We start from the raw sequence: 20,312 nt of genomic DNA, 5'->3' as shown, positions 1-20,312 counted from the left end.
TACGTGTATGGTCTATGCCCCATAAACTCACATTTAATTATATGCAGCATCTTGAATTGTGGGCAATGCTTCCCTGTATCTTGAAATATTCCCATCTTGAAAAAAATTTATGCCCCGTAATCCCTTTGATGGTGGACATTTTCTAATGGCCACTGGTTCTAGCCCCGTACTGAATACTAATAGGTGCTATCCCCAAGATAGTTACTTATTTACTAAAAGTCATTGGACAATGGATGTCAAGTTTACAATTTCACTTTATTTTCAGGAGTTAAACCATTTTGAACTGAGAAATGGCCATCATACAGATGATAACTACAGTCAAGGAAACTTCATCACTAATGAATGTACCTTCTCATTCTGCAGCAGCTGCTGACAAATTGGCAAGAAGACCAAAAATGCTCTGAATATCACACAACAGAACAATCAGTTCAAAAGGGTGGCCTAGTCCTCCCATTTTATTAACCATTTCTTTGAACACATAAAATTTTACATCAAATATAGTCCCTACATAAGCAGAAAGAGTTCCTATATAATACCATACAATAATTACACAGGTCATTTTGTGGAGGGGACTTTGTGCTGGGATTCCAGGGATTGGCTCACTTACAGATATTTGCCATGTCATTATATACATGTATTCCTTCCAACTGAAGACACATCTGAATACTAATTATTTCTGTCTCAATATATAGACATTAAGACATTTGAGTATTTCCCTAAAGACCTTTATAGAAAAGGTAAAAACCTTGTTTGAAGCCCTGAAGCACCAGAACAGAGAGCCTAACTAGAACTGGATTCCCTGGTGGAGCCAATGTAAACCACTGGAGCTGAAGTTTGATCCTACCCAAGGATGGGAGCCCTACTGACCTCGGTTAGCACTCAGAGTGCCACCAGGCAATCTGCCATGGGCAGCAGATTAAGTACACATTTGTTTAGCACCAATAACAAACATCAGTCGAGTGCCTACTCTGTGCTAGAAACTGCTAAAGACATCACGGACTGCAGTTTCCCATAATAACTATGCAGAGATTACTTACGTGCATGAGTACAAACAAGGAGGTTCTGCTAAAATGTTGGGAAGCATTTGAAGAGCTTGCTATTCTTTTACACCTCAGTTGTCAACAACCTGCTAACTTGCCATTTTCCAAAGATTTGGATACTTTATCCAACTTTCCTGCTTGTGCCAGCACTGGTAGTTTGTTGTTGTTGTTGCTGTTGTTGTTGTTGTTGTTTTGTTTTGTTCTGTTTTGTTTTGACTCTGAGCTGCCAAATGGGAGGATCATGTCTATAAGTTATTTGCGTGAACTCTACCCAGGAAGTGTTATTCTATATCTTGGCAAATTGAACACCAATAAAAAATAAATTTATAAAAAAAAAAAGAACTATACCCAGGAAGTTCCTCTGCTCCCATAGACTTCAACAGCTCATCATTGTGTGACCCCCATGGTCTTTATTTATACTTTATATTTCCTTCACTGGGAATAGTCTAGACATGAATATCCAAAACAAAAGAGAAGATATTAACACTGAAAATAATAGGATGGAATATGAGAGCTGTAAGGACCAAGCTCTTCACTCCGGATAAGAACACTGAGACCAAGCAGTTAGAGATGTGCCCAAGGTAACAGAACTGCTCTGTGGCAAAGCAGTCCTCCTGCTTTCTGGGCCACTGTTCCAACTACTGACCAGTGAGCACTGCCTTCTGCATCCTCCCCTTGTATTTATCCCATCTAAAACTTTTTTTTTTTTTTTGAGACTTTATGTATTTGAGAGACAGAATGAGTGAAAGAGGGAGAGAGAAGGAGCGGGGGAGGGGCAAAGGGAGAATCAGATTTCCCACTGGGCAGGGAGCCCTATGACTCAGGGCTTGACTCTAGGACTCCAGGATTACGACCTGAGCTGAAGGCAGATGCTTAACTGACTGAGCCGCCCAGACGCCCCATCATCAGCAACATTTCTTTAAAATAAGTAGTGAATCTTTATGGTGCTTCACAATTTTTCAAGATGTTCTCACACTTTTTCATGCAGTTCTTATGACCATCCAGTGACATCAGCACAGATGTGAAAACTGAAATGAGATGGCTAAGGCGACATTGCCTGTCGGTGGGAGAGTCAAGACCTAACCTGAAATTTTCTCCCTCCCTTCTACATTGGAGAAGACGAGATTCTATGCGTTAGATGGGCACCTGACCGCCGGCGCCCGAGCCAGGCTGCAATGTGCAAAGTATACAGTGAGGGGGTCTCAGAATCCAAAACATTCTGTCTGAGAAGGTCAAAGATAACTTGACTATGGGCATGTACTATATGCAGGGTGAGGACACCTAGAGCCCCTAACATGACCCCAAAACACTGATTTGGAAACCCTGGACCGAGTGAGAATAAGACACAGAGGCTTTCACACCACATGAGGCAAGGTTTGTAACATGAAGGCTCATGTCTGGACAGGTACGAAAACATGATTGACAGAAGTGTAATTAAGGCAATTCCATCCTTGGACAATTACGGACATAATCCAGAAAATCAAAAGTTCAGGAAAAGAGAGCTGTAGAGATGTCCCATAACAAATGAACTGCAAATCTCAAATGGAAAGAATTAGACCACTTAATTCTGCCCTGAAGAGCACGGGTGACTCGTGGGAGCATCAAGCTAAATGATGGAGCTGCTCCTGGGGAAAGAAAGTAACCACGCAGCTTGTCTTTCATGACTTCAGTGGTAGCTGTTCCTCCCGCTGAGATCTGCGTCCAGAACGCTTTATTTTCCCTGAACGCAGACTTACTTGATGGAGGATAGACCAGACCACCATAAATGGGTAGGACCGGGAGAAAAATCAGGAATGAGATGGGACAGTAAGAAACGGTCACACACCATTCCCCAAATGGGTAAGCGGCACGTGCTTGTCCTACCCAACAACTTCCACAGGGGGAAATACAGGACAACTTCGACAGGGAAAAAAGATAAACAGGATGCATGCTTCTGATTTCCAGCTTTCTGGCTCCCTCCTTGGCTGTACGAAGGTGCATAAGGAAGAACTTCTTGCTTAATACCTGCTAAGGAACCTGCGGGGTATTCGGAAACCGTGGCAACAAATGATCTCTTTGAAGGACTTCCTCATCTCCTGGCTGCGGAAGGCATATATCAGAGGGTCGATGACAGAATTACACATGATGAGTATGAGGTACATATTAAAGTAAGACATAAAGCAAGAACAGTAGAAGTTCTGGGGGCAGGAAATCATCAAGATGAGATGGAGGAAGAACGGAGCCCAGCACACGATGAAGATGCCCAGCAACATGGTCAGGGTGACGGCCCCTCTCATGCTGGCCGTCTGCCTCACAGAGCTGCAGCCACGCAGAGCTGCTATCTGCTTGACGTGAGTCCGCGCCAGGAGGAACATGTGTATGTACAGGGACACCATGAGGAAGAGCATGGTGAAGAACATGGAGATGAGGCAGACGATGACATACGTGGACTCGTAGTAGATGATGAAAACGATGCCGCAGCCTGTGCAAAAGATCCAGATACACGTGATAATCACTCTGGAACGCCTCACGGTCATGATGTGGTGGTAGCGCAGGGCGTAGAAGATGGTGACGTACCTGTCCACCGCGATGGCCAGCAAGCTGCACATGGAAGCCACCACGGAAATGCAGATCATGGAGTCGAACACGTTGTCAATGTGACGCACAAAAGCATCTGCTATCACCACGTGCTTATTATTTATTAAGTATATGGTGATGGTCTCCCAGGTGTTAGACATGCTCACTAGCATGTCAGCTACCGCTAAGCTGCACACAAAGAAATACATGGGGGAGTGCAGGTTCTTGTTCTTCACTATGGCTCCTATGACCAGGATGTTCTCCAAGAGGCTGATGAGGCCTAGAGTCAGAAACACCTCCACAGCAATGCCCATCTCTTCACACGGCGAAGACTTGTTCTTGACATTTGGTCCTGAAAAGTTGCCCTCTGTGGCATTCAAGTTGAGATCCAAGAAAAGCAAGTGAAATGAGGAATTCATTGTTCCTCTTCTTGGCAACAAATTTACTGTAAAACAGGTTTGAATTCATGATTCAGAGAGTTAACGGTCTACCAAAGGAGCACGACAGCATCCAAGGGCAAGCACAACCTAGGAACGAGGCTGGATGGACTCAATGCATGAGCCTGAGGCTGCGGTGCCCCAATCCTCCTGGGTCCCTGGCATGTGTCCCCCCCACCCCTTCAGGCTTAGAATGTTCATCAGCGAATGGATAAAGAAGCTGTGGTCTCTGTGTATAGCGGAATATTCCTCAGCCATTAGAAACGACAAACACCCACCATTTGCTTCAATGTGGATGGACCTGGAGGGTATGATGCTGAGTGAAGTAAGTCCATCAGAGAAGGACACACATTATATGGTCTCATTCATTTGGGGAATATAAAAAATAGTTAAAGGGAATAAAGGGGAAAGGAGAAAAAATGAGTGGGAAATATCAGAAAGGGAGACAGGACATGAGAAACTCCTAACTCTGGGAAACGAACTAGGGGTGGTGGAAGGGGAGGTGGGGGCTGGGGGTGACTGGGTGACGGGCACTGAGGGGGCACTTGATGGGATGAGCACTGGGTATTATTCTCTATGTTGCCAAATTGAACACCAATAAAAAATAAATTTACAAAAAAAAATAATTTAAAAATTAAAAAAAAAAAAAAAAAGAATTTTCATCAGCTTCCTCTGCCTTCCTTCCTTTGGCTCCCGGTCTTTCACATGCCTCTTACTGGAGTGACCATACATCTCAATGTGCCCAGGACACTTTCACTTTTTATGCTTATTGTCCTAGCAGCCCAGTTTGCTCTCAGAAGTGCCCTGAACCCACAACCTACAAAATCCCTTGCAGTCTGATTTTCACATTTCCGAGGCAACTGCACTGCATTTTTCTCAAGTGAGAACAGATTTCTGAAGGACTGGCAGGCCTTCTTTCTCTCCTAAGAGAAAAAAGATGGGTGCCTCTCAGAATTTGTCCTCGTACTTCTAAAACCCACTAGAACTCGGTCCCCCTAGTTGTAAGGGAGTCTAACCAGGGTGATAATGTGAGCATGATCACAGGCAAAAAGTTACTGTCTTCAATGCATAAACCTAAGTTGCACATATGTGTTGAAATTGGAGCTCACAGAATGCTGTTTTTCCCTTAATAAATATTTTCCGGGACTTCTGCTTTTGAAATTCCACAAAGTCTGATTGACAGATAGTCTCAGAAATTTCACAGAAACAAAGGATTTAAATTTGCCAAATAGAGCAAGATACTTCGTTCCTTTGTTGCTCAATTTTTCTCCTATAATTTATCTATAAAAATGCCTTGTTATCCAGACTCAGAGCACATATGGGGATAGAGCTAGATTTTTTTGTCAGCATTCTCATCATCAGTAAAAAGTATTTATTAACTTGTAATCTATTTGCTATTATATCTGAGATGTCGACCAATTAAATTATTGCCTTAAACATCATATCAAGCTGTTTAAATACCCAGTTAGCTCTCTTCCACATGTAAGTCAGGCATAATGCTGCATTCCTTCCAAGACAATTTTAATAGAAAATGCGGCTATTTACCAGGGCTCCGCCACGCCTCTTCTCTCGCACAGCAGCCTTTGGGGTCCTCGCGGGAGACACTGGCTCAGCCTGGGCACCTGGCATCCACTGGCTAAATGCCATCACCCTGGGACAGGATCCTCTGAGCCAAGTGCTAGGGCAGCCTGAGCCTCAGTCAGGACTCCCTGGCCTTTATGCCATTCGCCGACCCGCCTCCCTGTTGCCACCCACTTTGGACCCGGTTCGCTTTCTCTCTTCCCAGCCTTGGGCTGAGCTACCACCTAGTGGCTAGAGACAGAGAGCCAGCCTGGCTGCGCAGCTGGCCACCGGCCTTTGGAACTCTAAGGACGCTCGCATACAACAATGTTCTCGTGCTTCTGGAAAGTCCTTCCCCAAAAGTGCGTTCAAATGTGTTTTCTAGCTGGTTGTTCTTTTTGACATTGCTTCCTTTCTCCTTCTATTATGCACTGATGCAAATGCTGCCAGAGTGCGAGAGCTCAGCCTCTCCTCTCCCTGTTAACTCCTCCTATCCGGAGTCAGCCCCTGGTTCCTGGGAAACCAGAGCCTGGGAAACACTCGGCCAGTGACCCTGATACACACCCTCTTGTTGGTCCGGGACTGTCTGCCACGTGAGCAAAAGGAGAAAACGGATTTTCCCCTGGCCAAACATCCTGGCTTTTGGCGATAGTTTCTTTCTAGACCTCTGCTACCTAAAACACTGACGTCTGACGCCTCCTGCAAGTAACCCAGGGTATCTCCAGGCTTACCCTTTTAAAATTCTGCTAGATTTGCTTTGAAGTTTTTTTTGTCTTTGTGTGTCTTTCTCAGATTTTGCTATTTATGTTACGCTGGCCTTGTCACTTTGTCAAATAAACTGGGGGATATTGTTTCACACGGTTTTCCATAGTGGCTGCACCAATTTACACGCCCACCAGCAGTTCACGAGGGTTCCCCTTCCTCCACATCCTTGAATAAACTACCTCTTGTCTTCTTCGTGATAGTCATCCTAACAGGTAGCAGGTGATAGCTCATGTGGGTCTGACTTTCATCAGATCTTATTATACATCCTTGCTGTGCTGAGGCCCACATTAGAGGTTATCATGGGTCCAGCCAAGGGGACTTCGGGTCCTACTGCAGAGGCAAAGCTTACGTAGCGAAGCACTGAGAGAGAGCAGCCAGAATTATAGAAAGACAGATTCGGGTGTTTTTAACTCCAAGGTTTACAAAACATTTTCCTATATTAACTCACTTGATGCTCATAGCAACCCTGGGAGGCATCAATGTTATTGCCATTGTCATCGTTGGGGGCTTTGAGGCTTGGAGAAGCTGGATGGATCTTCTGATATCACTTGACTAGTAAGTGGCAGGACCCAGCTGCTGCAGCCAGGTCTTCTCAGCCCTGAGCTCATGCCTGTATGCACATTCATGCCCATGTTCGTGTGGGGACAATAGGCAGTGGCGTCCTAACCATGCACCATATTTCCTATGAACATTTATTGAAAGCCTACCATGTTCTGCAAGTCCAGATTCTCAGAAAATTCTCCCAACAACCCATTTAGTCCATAACTTAGCACCAGCCTACAGGTGAGGAAACCGAGGCTCAGAGCAGTTGTGTTAACTGACTCCTGGGCTGATAATGAAACCAGGAATGGAATCCAGCCTGTAACCACTTCTATGCTTAGCACAGAGTCTAATGTCTTCAATCTGTGGACTCGGTCACCTGCTGTAGAGGAGGAAACTCGGGATTCCAGAGGCAGCCAGAGGAGAGCAGAGGGACGATTTGAAGCAAAGTAGGGGAGAGGTGACCAGGCGGAGGCAGGGAAGGGAAGCATGACCAGAAGCAGGAGGACGGCCCCTGGGGTCGTAGGTGGGAGCGGTGCGTGCAAGCCCTCTGAGGGCATGCCACACTGAGCGGAGACCAGCTGATGGCTTTGAGGGTCAGGAGGAAAGCCAGACTGGGACTTCCCACAACCCAAGGTGCTGGGGAGGCCACTGGGCTGGACCACGCATTGCTCTGTAGCTTGTGAGGAGGGCCTGGCCTCACTCTAAGAGCAACGGGAAGCCTTACAAGGCCCTAAGCAGGTCAGCGCAGTCGTGAGGTGATGAAACCAGAGGAGCTCAGGAGTGAAGGAGTCTGTAAGCCAGGGGCAATGCCTCACAATGGACAGGTCCCTGGGCCCAGTCTCCTGATCCCCCAGCACCCAGCACCCAGCACCTGGCACCCGGCACCCAGCGAGTAAGCACGCCAATTCCACGCGACCAAACTCTTGGCAGTAGCAGCAAAATCACAAAGTGGTCCTGGTGGACACACGTGCACACGGGGGATGGCCCTGAATGAAGAGACCCTGGACAGCACAACGTTTATTCCCGCTTTCCTTCCTTGGGTACGACAGGGAGGATGTGGAGTTTGGGATTTATTATGGAGTTTGGGGCTTTTTAAATTTTTTTATTTGTTTTTTTTTTTTTACTGTTTTAAAGTTTGTTTTGCCCTGACTACCCGAAGGGCACGGCCCCTCAAATGCCACCCCCAAGTGTGGGAGTCGGGACTCCATAAACCTTCGAGGATCTCGAATTTAAACAGGATTCAATGACCATATTTTGTACTTAGTATGAAGTTAAGAATCTTAGAGAAAAAAACTGAGTAGACGAAGTCCTTTCCTTTGAGAAGCATAGAAATCCTAAACAGCAAATTGAGCTCCCTCAGCGGACTCCTTCTGTAGGATACTGTACTGCTCGCTGCAGAGGCGCGTGCAGATTCCTTCCCCTAACATTCAGGTAACCATCGGGAACTTAGTCACAGTATGGGGAGGAAGGTCTCTTTGCCAGTTTTTAAATCTTTCCTATTGTTCTTGTGGTTACCTTGCCGATTTTTATTCAAGAAATTTCTTCTACACTGATTGTTATTTCGGGTTTTACAATAAAACTGCTTTTTTATAACATAATGCTCTCTCTACTCAAATTTTTTTTCCTTCTCTCCGTCTCCTTTGTCCACTCAATTCCTATTCATTCTTTTAGATCTAGGCCAGTACTTCCTCCTGGGAGTCTTTTGAAGAATATCCCTGCACTGGCTGTGAGTGCCAGCCGCCTTCTGCATTGTTTTATAATTATCTGTCTGACTGTAGACTTCCTGGTTGCAGGACCTCCCTTGGTGGCCCCAGAGATCATCACTGGCCTGACATTTCCCTTTCCTCTTCTCAGTCATGTGAACCCAGTGTGGCCTTGATCAACCATTATAATGCCACAGGATTAATTAGAAGGTGGCCCAACCCAGGAAAGCAAGCAGACATTCCTCAGGGACCCCTGAGAAGGAATTTTACTTCCACAAAGAGGACACTCTATCTCCACTACTAAGTATGATGTAAAGTCCTATATAGTCCTAGTAGTAGTTAACTACCAACTTCCTACCCCAAGGACAATCAGCCGTAAGAATGAGCCTAAGAAGCCCGGGGGCTCAGCGGTTTAGTGCTGCCTTCGGCCCAGGGCCTGATCCCGGGGTTCTGGGATCGAGTCCCCGTTGGGCTCCCTGCATGGAGCCTGCTGCTCCCTCTGCCTGTGTCTCTACCTCTCTGTGTGCGTGTCTCTCATGAATAAATAGATAAAACCTTAAAAAAAAAAAAAAAAAAAAGAATGAGCTTAACAGTAGGAACCAAACGAGGATTCAGCTCTTCTTCAAGCCCACCCCTTTACTGGACTTTCGGTTACATGAATTATCTTTATCATTTAAACAAGTTACACCCAGCTTTCCTCCTCTGCACATAGAAAGGTGTGAAGAGGAGGTAAGTAATGAGAGAGAAATCAGTCAGTAGGATATAGTTCTCTCTCTCTCTCTTTTTTTTTTTAAAGATTTTATTTATTTGAGAGAGAGAGTACAAGGGAGGAAGGGACAGAGGAATAGGAAGAAGCAGACTTCCTACTGAGCAGGAAGTCTGACAGGAGGCTTGATCCTGGACCTCAAGACTATAAGGTCCTATCCTAGGACCTCAAGACCTAAGCCGAAGGCAGATGCTTAACTGACTGAGCCACCCAGGCACCCCTAATCAGGTTATATTTCTTTTAAGTACACACAATGTACATTTTTACTTACCCACTGTGGATAAAAATACAATAAGTATTTATTTAACATATGTTAATAAAAATGAGATATAATTATGTAGAATGAGGGCATTAAGGATGCGGGCATGTGATGGAATGAGCACTGGGTGTTATAGCAACTAATGAATTATTGAAAACTATATCTGAAACTAATATGTTAGCAAATTGAATTTAAATTAAAAAACAAAGAGATGATGTGAGAAATGGCAATGAGCTGAAAGCACTTGTGTGTCCATCCTGTGGCTTGCACCTTCCATCTCTGTGGGAGTTCTTACTGGACAAAGATTTATGAGGATCTGATCTTTGGAGCAGTGCCATCAGACACCACTTACTACATACTGTACTGAATGTAAATTAGTCCAAGAAAAGTTTCCATGGACTTTACTTCTTGAATCTCCTTGTTTTCACTCATAAATTAATATGCAAATACAGTTGATCTTGGCCTTTAAAAATTTACATACTAAGAAAATCTAATGTGAAAAGACTTTGCCAAGTATGTTATTAGTGATATTTTTATGAGTGCCTCTTAGCCCTTTCAAGTCCCTAGTTTCTATGGGTGCATATGGAAGGAAACGAACATCTACTCAAAAATACCCCTATAAAAATCAATCACTGTCTCAATGAAAATCTTTTTTTACTTTTCTAAATTATATCCAATTGACATGTTTTCTAGGAATACAAAATGAAATTCAATTTAAAAAATAATTGAGTAACAATATCAATGCAAATCCACTCTCAAAACATAAGGCAAGAAATTTTATGTTAACTGCTAGGATTTAAGCAGATTCTTTTACCCTCTTGCAAGACTTTACATAAGGATATAGTCCAAGTAAAAGGTAAAGCAAATGCCATAGAGATAGTAATTGAAGAATTATTCATAATACCAAAAAGAAGCAATAGGATAATAACTAATTGAATCCTTGTGTGTCCTTGAATCCTTGTGAGAGAAATATTAACCAACCATTAAAAATTAGGAAAATCATTATTCAGCTTTAAAATGTTTATGATATGCTCATGGACCGGAAGAACAAAAATTGTTAAAATGTCTGTACTGGGATGCCTGAGTGGCTCAGTGGTTGAGCGTCTGCCTTTGGCTTAGGTCATGATTCTGGGATCCCGGGATCGAGTTCTTCATTGGGGTCCCCACAGGGAGCGTGCTTCTCCCTCTGCCTATGTCTCTGCCTCTCTCTGTGTGTCTGTCATGAATAAATAAGTGAAATCTTTTTAAAAGTTAAAAATAAAATAAAATGTCTATACTACCCAAAGCCATTTATGCATTAATGCAATTCCCAACACAATTCCAACAGCACTTTTCAAAGAGCTAGAACAAACAATCCTAAAATTTGTATGGAACCAAAAAAGAGCCCAAATAGCCCAAAAAATGATGAAAAAGAAAAACAAAACTGGAGGCATCACAATTCCAGATTTCAAGCTATATTACAAAACTGTGATTATCAAGACAGTGTGGTAGTGGCACAAAGACAGACACATAGACCAATGGAAGAGAATACAGAACCTGGAAATGGGCCCTCAACTCTATGGTCAGCTAATCTTCAACAAAGCAGGAAAGAATATTCAATGGAAAAGAGACAGTCTCCTCAACAAACAGTGTTGGGGAAGCTGGGCAGCCACATGCAGAAAAATGACACTGGACCACTTTCTTACACCCTACACAAAAATAAGTTCAAGATGGATGACAGACCTTAATGTGAGATGGAATCCATTAAAATCCTAGAGGAGAACACAGGCAGAAGCTTTTTGACCTCAGCTGCAGCAACTGCTTACTAGACATGTCTCCAAAGACAAGGTAAATAAAAGCAAAAATGTATTATTGGGACTTCATCAAGATAAAAAACTTTTGCACGGCAAAGGAAACAGTCAAAAAAACTGAAAGGTAGCCTATAGAATGGGAGAAGATATTTGCAAATGACATATCTGATAAAGGGTTAGTATCCAAAATCTACAAAGAACTTATCAAACTCAACATTCAAAAAAACAGATAATCCAGACAAGTAGTGGGCAGAAGACATGAATGGACACTTTTCCAAAAAAGACATCCCGATGGTTAACAGACACATGAAAAGATGCTCATCACTCATCATCAAGGAAACACAAATCAAAACCACAATGAGATACCATCTCACACCTGTCAAGATATCTAAAGTTAACAGCACAAGAAACAACAGGTGTTGGCAAGGATGCAGAGAAAGAGGAACCCTCTTACCCTGTTGGTGGGAATGCAAACTGGTGCAGCAACTCTGGAAAACAGTATGTAACTTTCTCAGAAAGTTAAAAATAGAACTACCTTATGATCCAGCAATTGCACTACTAAGTAATTATCCAAAGGATACAAAAATACAGATTCAAAGGGATACAGGCACCCCCATGTTTATAGCAGTATTATCAACAATAGCCAAACTATGGAGAAAGCCCAAACGTCCATGAACTGATGAATGGCTAAAGAAGATGTGAATATATATATATATATATATATATATATATATATATATATATATTACTCAGCCATCAAAAAAGAATGAAATCTTGCCATTTGCTATGACATGGATGGAATTAGATTGTATTAGGCTAAGCAAAATAAGTTAGCCAGAGAAAAACAAATAAAATATGATCTAAGTCATATGTGGAATTTAAGAAAGAAAACAGATGAGCATATGGGAGGGGAAAAAGAAAAAAAGGATAGAAAAAAAGGATAGAGGGAAACAAGCCATAAAAGACTCTTTATGACAGAGAACAAAGTGAGAGTTGTTGGAGGGAGGTGAGTAGGGAATGGGCTACATGAGTGATGGGTATTAAGGAGGGAGCTTGTTTTGAGGAGCAGTGGGTGTTGTATGCAAATGATAAATCACGGAACTCTACTCCAGAAACCGATATTGCACTGTATGTTAACTATCTAAAATTTAAGTTAAAAAGAAATAATTATGATATAATAAGAGGCAGATGTACATTATGCTTGTAATCAGGTTAAAATATTTATGCATTTGGACAAAGACTAGGGGGAAATAAACAAAAAATGAAAATGGGCTAGGGTACGGGGCTCAAAAATTGTTTTTTCCGTTTTGCCAAGCTTTGAAGTTATTAATTTTATCATGTCTTATCTGGAATATAATGAGGTTTGACATCAATCACTGCAAAGCTCCAGGATTACCTTCTGGAGACTGGACAGTGCATACTAAATGCTTCGTGACAGATTCATATGGTGAAATGCTATACAGACTTTTTTTAATGTTTTAGAAAAAAATATATAATGTCAAGGAGAAATATTAATGGCATATGACTAAATGCATGATCCCGATTTTATTTGGGTAAATACATAATTGACTGATAGATATTGTTAGAGTATATACCAATACTGCTATCTCTGATGAGTTAACAGTTCCAAATAAGTTTTATTTTCTTCTGTTTTTCTCTTGAGTTTGCAGGTTTTCTACAATGAATGTATTTTATATTTGTAATTATAAATGATAAATGTTATTTTTAAAAGAAAAATGCTGCCGTTCTTCTCAAACCAACCTTTTATAACTCTCTGACCCACCCCAGTCCCACTGGTCTGATTCCTATCTGCTCAAATTTGTCAGCTTTCACTTTACTCACCCCAGTTTTTGTTGTAAAAATACAAACTCCTACTGACATGATTATTCCTCCTGGATCCTAACGTTTAACCTCAACTCTGTTGCAATACGCGTGCATTGGACTCTGCTTCAGCTCTAGATCTTCCTTGATGTCTGCTGGCATCAACTCAGGCAGAGATTTTTCCCTGGGTTCTGGTTTTTCCTAAATCAATTCCTGGGCAGCACCAGGCCACAGAGGACTGACTTAGATGGCTTTTTGGTGCCCTCTCCTGATCACAGATGGCACTACTTAGGCTGTCCCATGAAAGACTCCATATTTAGACAAAACCTAAAAACATTAGGCTCTGGCAGTTAGGAAGAACAGTTCTAGAACTCATATTCTGAGCATCTTCTATCTTTTTAAAATTTATTTATTTATTTATTTATTTATTTATTTATTTATTTATTTATTTATTTATTCTTAGAGCACATGAGTAGTGAGGGGCAGAGAGAGAGAAGAGGGAGAAAGAATTCGAGGCAGACTCCATGCTGAGCACTGAATCACAACATGGGCTCCATCCCATGACTGGAAGATCATGACCTGAGCCAAAACCAAGAGTTGGACTCTTAACCACCTGAGACACCCAGGCACTCTCCCCCTTCTAATCTATCTTTAAGTAGAAAACAAAGTAGCTGAACAAAAAACATGCTGCATTCCTGGCAATTTTGGGAGTCTAATTTGCCCTAATAAAATTATTATTCATCACTATTTCAGCTAAAACTGGTATATGCAGAGTTTTAGGGATTATTAGAAGTGCAATTTTTAGGATCCCTTAATTGTTCTAAAGAGTTAAATTCCAGAAATGAAGTCAGATACAGATTTAATAGTCCCAATCCTAACCCTGAAGTCTAAATATCTGAAGTCTGTCTGCATATGTAAGGATGTTAAGACCAGATTCTACTCTAAGTGAAACTCAGGAACTGTTTTTAAAACTGAATATGTGACACCAGGAGATCTTAAGCCCTCATAGGCAATGTCTTGTCCAATTTTCCAGTGTAGTTCATGAAGGCTGGAGAACAAGATGGAAATAAATCTACTGATACATTAGCTTTGGGATAGGAATCTTACCCAGTAGTATCTCATTTTGGCTACTTAGGGATTTAGGGGGGGGTTTCCTCCTTGTCTTTCCCTATACATTCAGGGTTGTGTTCAGGGACCCATCCTCCCCCACTGCCCACCACATTCCTCAGAGGAAGCTCACTGTCCCCCCTCCCAGACCCAGTTCCAAGAGTGGGCCTCATGGTTTTGCTAATTCTAGTCAATAAAATAGGAGAGGGACCCACTGAAGGGCTTCTAAGAGAGCTACAAAAAAAGACAGTGCTCTTTCTTTGGGAGGCCTCGAGTGTGTGTGAAACTCTGGGACTGCTGGAGCAACTTGTAGTCAGAGATGGAAACAACCTGGGAATTGATTAGCCTCTGAGTCAACCAACTCTGAACCCATTCTACTGCTGAGCCATTTGTATAGGAAAACATTAATTCCTTGTTCTTAAGCTAGCCTGAGTCGGGGTTCCTTTGGGTTGCAGCGGAATTTGTCATAAATGGCATAGTTCATTTGCCAAGTTGCTAATATTCCGTGTCCTTCAGGATGAGCAAAGGAGAAAAAAATGAGTGGGAAATATCAGAAAGGGAGACAGAACATAAGAGACTCCTAACTCTGGGAAACGAACTAGGGGTGGTGGAAGGGGAGGAGGGCAGGAGGTGAGGGTGACTGGGTGATGGGCACTGAGGGGGGCACTTGATGGGATGAGCACTGGGTGTTATGTTATGTGTTGGCAAATTGAACACCAATAAAAAATAAATTTATTTTTAAAAATGAGCATGATTTACCATTGAGACAGTGCATGACTATGTTGAGAATGAGCAGAGGTGCTCCTTCGCAAAAAGGCCGCCACTTTGAATCCTAACAGGGGTGCAAAAGCCACGGGGAAGAGTTGATTCCCACTGTCTCGGTCAGCATCAACAGCACTCATCAGTTCCTAGTTTTGTTCATGCTTCAAAGTGCCTGGTTTCCCCAAACCTAGAAAAATAGCATCCTCTGCAGCTATCGGTGGTGCCGGCCACTAAGAATCCCAGAAAACTGCTCCAACGTCTGGAATCTCCTGGAGTCTCTGAAATGCAAGACTACGCCAGAGGGAGAACTTTCTGAGTGCACTCACTGTTCAGTGGGGCTCAACAGCACCCCTAGGTCCAAGCCCATTAGGACGACATCTGTGGCAGTCATTTTCAGTAGAGACTGTTAATCATTGCAGCTTCTAACAATGGGTTCCTTTCGCTTTCGTCTCACTGAAGAACTTGGGAGAAGGAACTTCTCCGAGCTAGCACCTTCATGGCCCAGTGTTTTCAAATGAAAGCTGAAAATCTAGTGCAGTCTAATAAAAATATACACTGAATCCGAATTTTGGAATATACTGAACAAGGTGTCATATCATATTTCCCATCCCTGAATATGTCACTAAACAGAATTAGTCTGTATGACGGCTTGGTGCAAAGGGTGTCCTCTGGGCAGACGGCCATACTGACATATAGCTTGGTTATTGGAAAATGGCTTTGTGGAAATCAGAAAAAGCCAGCCCTTCTAAGGAAGATAGCCCCTCACCCCCACCAAGGCTGATAGCCGCTTGAGAAGCAGATTGGCTTCAACTCCCGTCTACTCTCTCAACCGTAGTCCCTGTGCAGTGTACTGTTTGTCGTGGGTGCCCTCTGATACGCTTGTTTTTGTTACAAGAAATTGTCTGAGGCACGCCAAGTAATTGGATATTTAGTACAAAGATTCCAATGTCAGGAACCCAGGAAAAGTTAAGCAATTGACCTTTAAATCCTCCTGGCTGGAAATCGGATGAGATATCAAGCTGATAAAGAGAGTGACAATTTGATGGATGGAGGAATGTGGTGCCAGAGATAGCGTCTTTGGAGAAACTGGGGAAAGTTCATTTCTTGTATAAGAGCTCAGGTTGGGACAGTACCGAGCCTGATGTGCCAAGTACAAATGGAAATTGCTTCTACATAGTATTCATCAGACATTTTTTTGACTGAATGTCCAAAACAAATGAACAAATTCTAGACATTGGTCTAATAGTACCTGCCCCTTGATCATTTGTCATCATTAAGTATTACGGAACTGAACCTAAGTAAATCCCTGCCACTGCAATGGAAGTCCCAAGGCTTGTGCAGACCAAGACCTGGATGGCAGAGAGCTCACACGTCAATGACTTGCTCACCCAAGGGTGTCTTTGCAGCCACAGAACTATCGATGTGCACCCTTATTTGTTGTCAGTACCTTGAAAAGGGCTCACTCGAGGCACAGAGACCTTATTGGACTCTCACCACTGCCTCACTCCTGGTGTAGTACATTCTGTGGATTTTGACAAACACAAGATGTCATTTATCCCCCATTACAGTATCATACGGAATAGTTTTACTGCCTTATAAATGTCCCATGTTCCATCTATGCCTCATTCCCCCATCCTACACCCCTAGTAACTATTGACTCTTTACTGTCTCTATAATTTTGCCTTTTCCAAAATGTTGTAGAGTTGGAATCATGCAGTGTGTAGATATCTCCAATTGGCTTCCTTCGCTTAGTAATATGCACTTAAGTTTCTTCCATGTCTGTTCATGGCTTGATAGCTCATTTGTTTTTATCACTGAATATTTCATCGTATAGATCTACCACAATTCATTCACCTATTTAAGGATATCTTGGTTGCTTCCAGATTTTGCCAACTGTAAATAAAGCTGTTATAAACATTTGTGTGCATTATCGTGATGAGCACCAGGTGTTATATGGAAGTGTTGAATCACTATACTGTACACCTGAAACTAATATTACATTGTATGTTAACTGTCATTTAAATAAAAACATAAAAATAAACATTTGTGTGAAGATTTTTGCATGGATATAAGTTTTCAGTTCTTTTGAGTAAATACCTAGGAATGTTATTACTGGATTATATTGTAAGAGTATGTTTAATTTTGTAAGAAACTGTCAAACTGTCTTCCAAGGTGGCCGTACTATTTTGCATTCCCACCAGCAATAAATGGGAGTTTCTGATGCTTCACAGTCGCATCAGTATTTGGTGTTGTCAGTATTTTGGATTTTAGCCATTCTAATAGGTATGTCGTGGCATCTTATTCTTGTTTTAATTTGCAATTCCCTAATTGCATATGTCATAACACATGATGTTGAGCATCTTTTTATATGTTATTTGCTATCCGTATGACTTCTTTGATGAAATGTCTATTCAGATATTTTGCCCATTGTGTAGGTGGGATGTTGGTTTTATTGTTGAGTTTTAAAAGTTTTTTGTATATTTTTTTGTGCAAAGTTCTTCATATATTTCAGATACTTTGCATATGAGTGCTTTATCAGATACAGGTTTTGAAAATATTTTCTGCCAGTCTATGGCTTGCCTTTTTATTCTTTAACAGTATCCTTTGCAGAGCAAAAGTTTTTAATTTTAATGAAGTCCAACTTACCAATTTTTTAATAGATTATCCTTTTGGTGTATATCTAAGAACTTATTGCAAAACCCCAGATCACCTAGATCATCTCCTATATTATCTCCTACAAGCTGTATCACTTTGCATTTAATGTTTAAGCCTATGATACTTTTAGAGATAATTTTTTGAAAGGTGCAAACTCAGTATCTTGATTCTTTTTTTTTTTTTTTTTTTTGCATACGGATGTCCAGTTGTTCAGCACCCTCCTTTGAAAAGTTAAAAAGATGATCCTTTCTCTATTGACTTGCTTTTCCTCCATTGTCAAAGATCAGTTAAGTATATTTTGTGTAGGTTTATTTCTGGGCCCTTTTTCCCCTGTTACGTTGATCTATTTGTCTATTGTGATGATTAATTTTATGTGTCAATTTGACTGGGCTAAGAGGTGCCATTAAATATAACATTATTTCTAGGTGTGTCCATAGGGTGCATCCAGAAAAGATTAACATTTGAATACAAGCCTGAGTAAAGAAAATCCACCCTCACCAATGTGATTGGGCATCATCCAATCATTGAGAGCTTGAGTAGATTAAAAAAAAAAAAAAAAAGCAGAGGAAGGGTAAATTTGGTTTCTTCTATGAAATGGAAAATCCATTTCCTCTTAACCCTTAATATCAATACTCTTGGTTCTTGGGCCTTCAGATTTAGGATGGGATTTACACCATTGGCTCCCCTGGTTGTCAGGCTCTTAGGTTTGACTGGAACTAAACCCTGCTTCCCTGAACCACCAGCTTGAAGATGGCAGATCATGGGATATTTCAGTCTCCGTAATATCTATATCTATATGCACAGAACCAATAGGATTCACACACACATATATATACATCTATAAATAGAGATATATATATTATACATGTATACAGAGAGAGAGACAGAAACAAAGAGACAGAGAAATCATTATATATCTCCTATGGGTTCTGTTTCTTTGGAGAACCTAATATATCTATTCTTTCACCAATATCACACTGTCTTGATCACTATAGCTTTACAGGTAAGTTTTGAGGTCAGATAATATCAGTCTTCTAACTTTGTTCTTCTTCAGTATTGTGTTGGCTATTCTGGACATATCACCTTTCTACATAAACTAGAATCAGGGCACCTGAGTGGCTCAGTCAGTTAAGCATCGGACTCTCGATTTCAGCTCAGGTCATGACCTCAGGGTCATGAGATTAAGCCCCACATTGGTCTCCACACTTAGCAGGGAGTCAACTTGTGATTCTTTCTCTCCTCTCCCTCTGCCCCTCCCACTCCTCTGCTCTCTAAACAAACACACAAATAATTTTTTTTTTTTAGAATCAGTTTGACAATATCTACAAAATAACTGCTAAGATGTTGATTGGGATTGCACTGAATCTATAGATCAAATTGGCAAGAACTGGTATCTTAGCAATATTAATTCTTCCTACCCATGAAAGCAGAACACTTCTCCAACTTATTAAAATCATCTTTGACTTCCATCATCAAAGTTGTGTAATTTTCCTCATGCAGATATTGTACATTGTCTTAGTCTGCTCAGGCTGCCATAACAAAATACAATATTCTGAGTGGCTTAAAAAACAGAAATTTATTTCCCAAAGTTCTGGAGGCTGGAAGCCCAAGATTAAGGTTCTGGCTGACTTGGTTTCTGGTGAGAGTCCTCTTCCTGCCTAGTAGACAGCTGCCTTCTTACCATGTCCTTACACAGTAGTGAGTCACAGATATCTCTCTCTTCTCTTCCTTAAGGCCACAGTCCTATCTTTATGTCTATGCCGTAAGCCCCTATCTGTATGATCTGTTTTCACTTTAATTACTTCCTAAAGACCTTATCTCTAAATACAGTCACATGGTGGGGGCGGGGGAGCTTCAACATGAATTTGTAGGGGACACAACTCAGTTTATCGTATACATATCATATTAGAGTTGTAGTTTTTCCTGGTGCTAATGTAAATGGTGTTGTGTTTCTTATTTCAAATTCCACTGTTAATTGCTTGTGTATAGGGAAGTAATTTATTTTTGTATATTAACCTTACATTACTTTACTATAATTGTTTGTCAGTTCCAGGAATGTTTCTGTCAAATCTTTGGGATTTTCTACACAACAATTATGTCATCTGGGAATAAAGGTAGTTTTATTTCTTCCTTCTCAATCTGTATATTTTATATTTTCTTTTCTTATCTTATTACATTAGCTAAGACTTCTGGTATCATGATGTAAAGAATATCCTTGTCTTGCTCCCAATCTTAGCAGGAAAGCATCCAGTCTCTCACTATTATATATAATGTCAACTCTAATTTTTTGCAGATGCTGTTTATCAAGTTGAGGAAGTTGCCTTCTATTCCTGGTTTTCTGATAGTTTTTATCATAAACTGATGTTATTCAGCTTTTTTCTTGTTGTGAGGATAGGAGCAACAACTCACAAGCTTTTAATTTTACATGTCAAACTGGAAAGTAAGTCCTTCAGTAAGTCCATTAATCTTCCATTCTGTGTAATCTTGCAGGTGGGGGAAGGCTTATTGAGAGTCTAGAGCAATTGACTGTCTTTCCTGGTTGCCAACA

General features: G+C 41.4%; 1 protein-coding gene across 1 annotated transcript; it reads right to left on the bottom strand.

Annotated features, from left to right (window-relative positions):
* Positions 1-238: 238 nt before the first annotated feature.
* MC5R (melanocortin 5 receptor) lies at positions 239-5,957 on the bottom strand. The gene is made up of 2 exons (XM_025997602.2): positions 5,579-5,957; positions 239-4,041 (listed from the first exon to the last, which is right to left on the bottom strand). Exon 2 carries the CDS (start codon positions 4,013-4,015, stop codon positions 3,038-3,040), a length of 978 nt encoding a protein of 325 aa, XP_025853387.1. The 5' UTR covers positions 4,016-4,041; positions 5,579-5,957; the 3' UTR covers positions 239-3,037.
* Between the last annotated feature and the right edge of the window lie 14,355 nt (positions 5,958-20,312).

This window comes from Vulpes vulpes, chromosome 5 (assembly GCF_048418805.1).
Source record: "Vulpes vulpes isolate BD-2025 chromosome 5, VulVul3, whole genome shotgun sequence".
NCBI lineage: Eukaryota > Metazoa > Chordata > Mammalia > Carnivora > Canidae > Vulpes > Vulpes vulpes.
The sequence above is the reverse complement of the archived record's forward strand: the minus strand, read 5'-3'. Positions and strand labels throughout refer to the sequence as shown.

Bases quoted from the DNA above. Each gene is read 5' to 3' on its own strand.
- MC5R (XM_025997602.2), bottom strand. From the start codon at position 4,015: ATGAATTCCTCATTTCACTTGCTTTTCTTGGATCTCAACTTGAATGCC.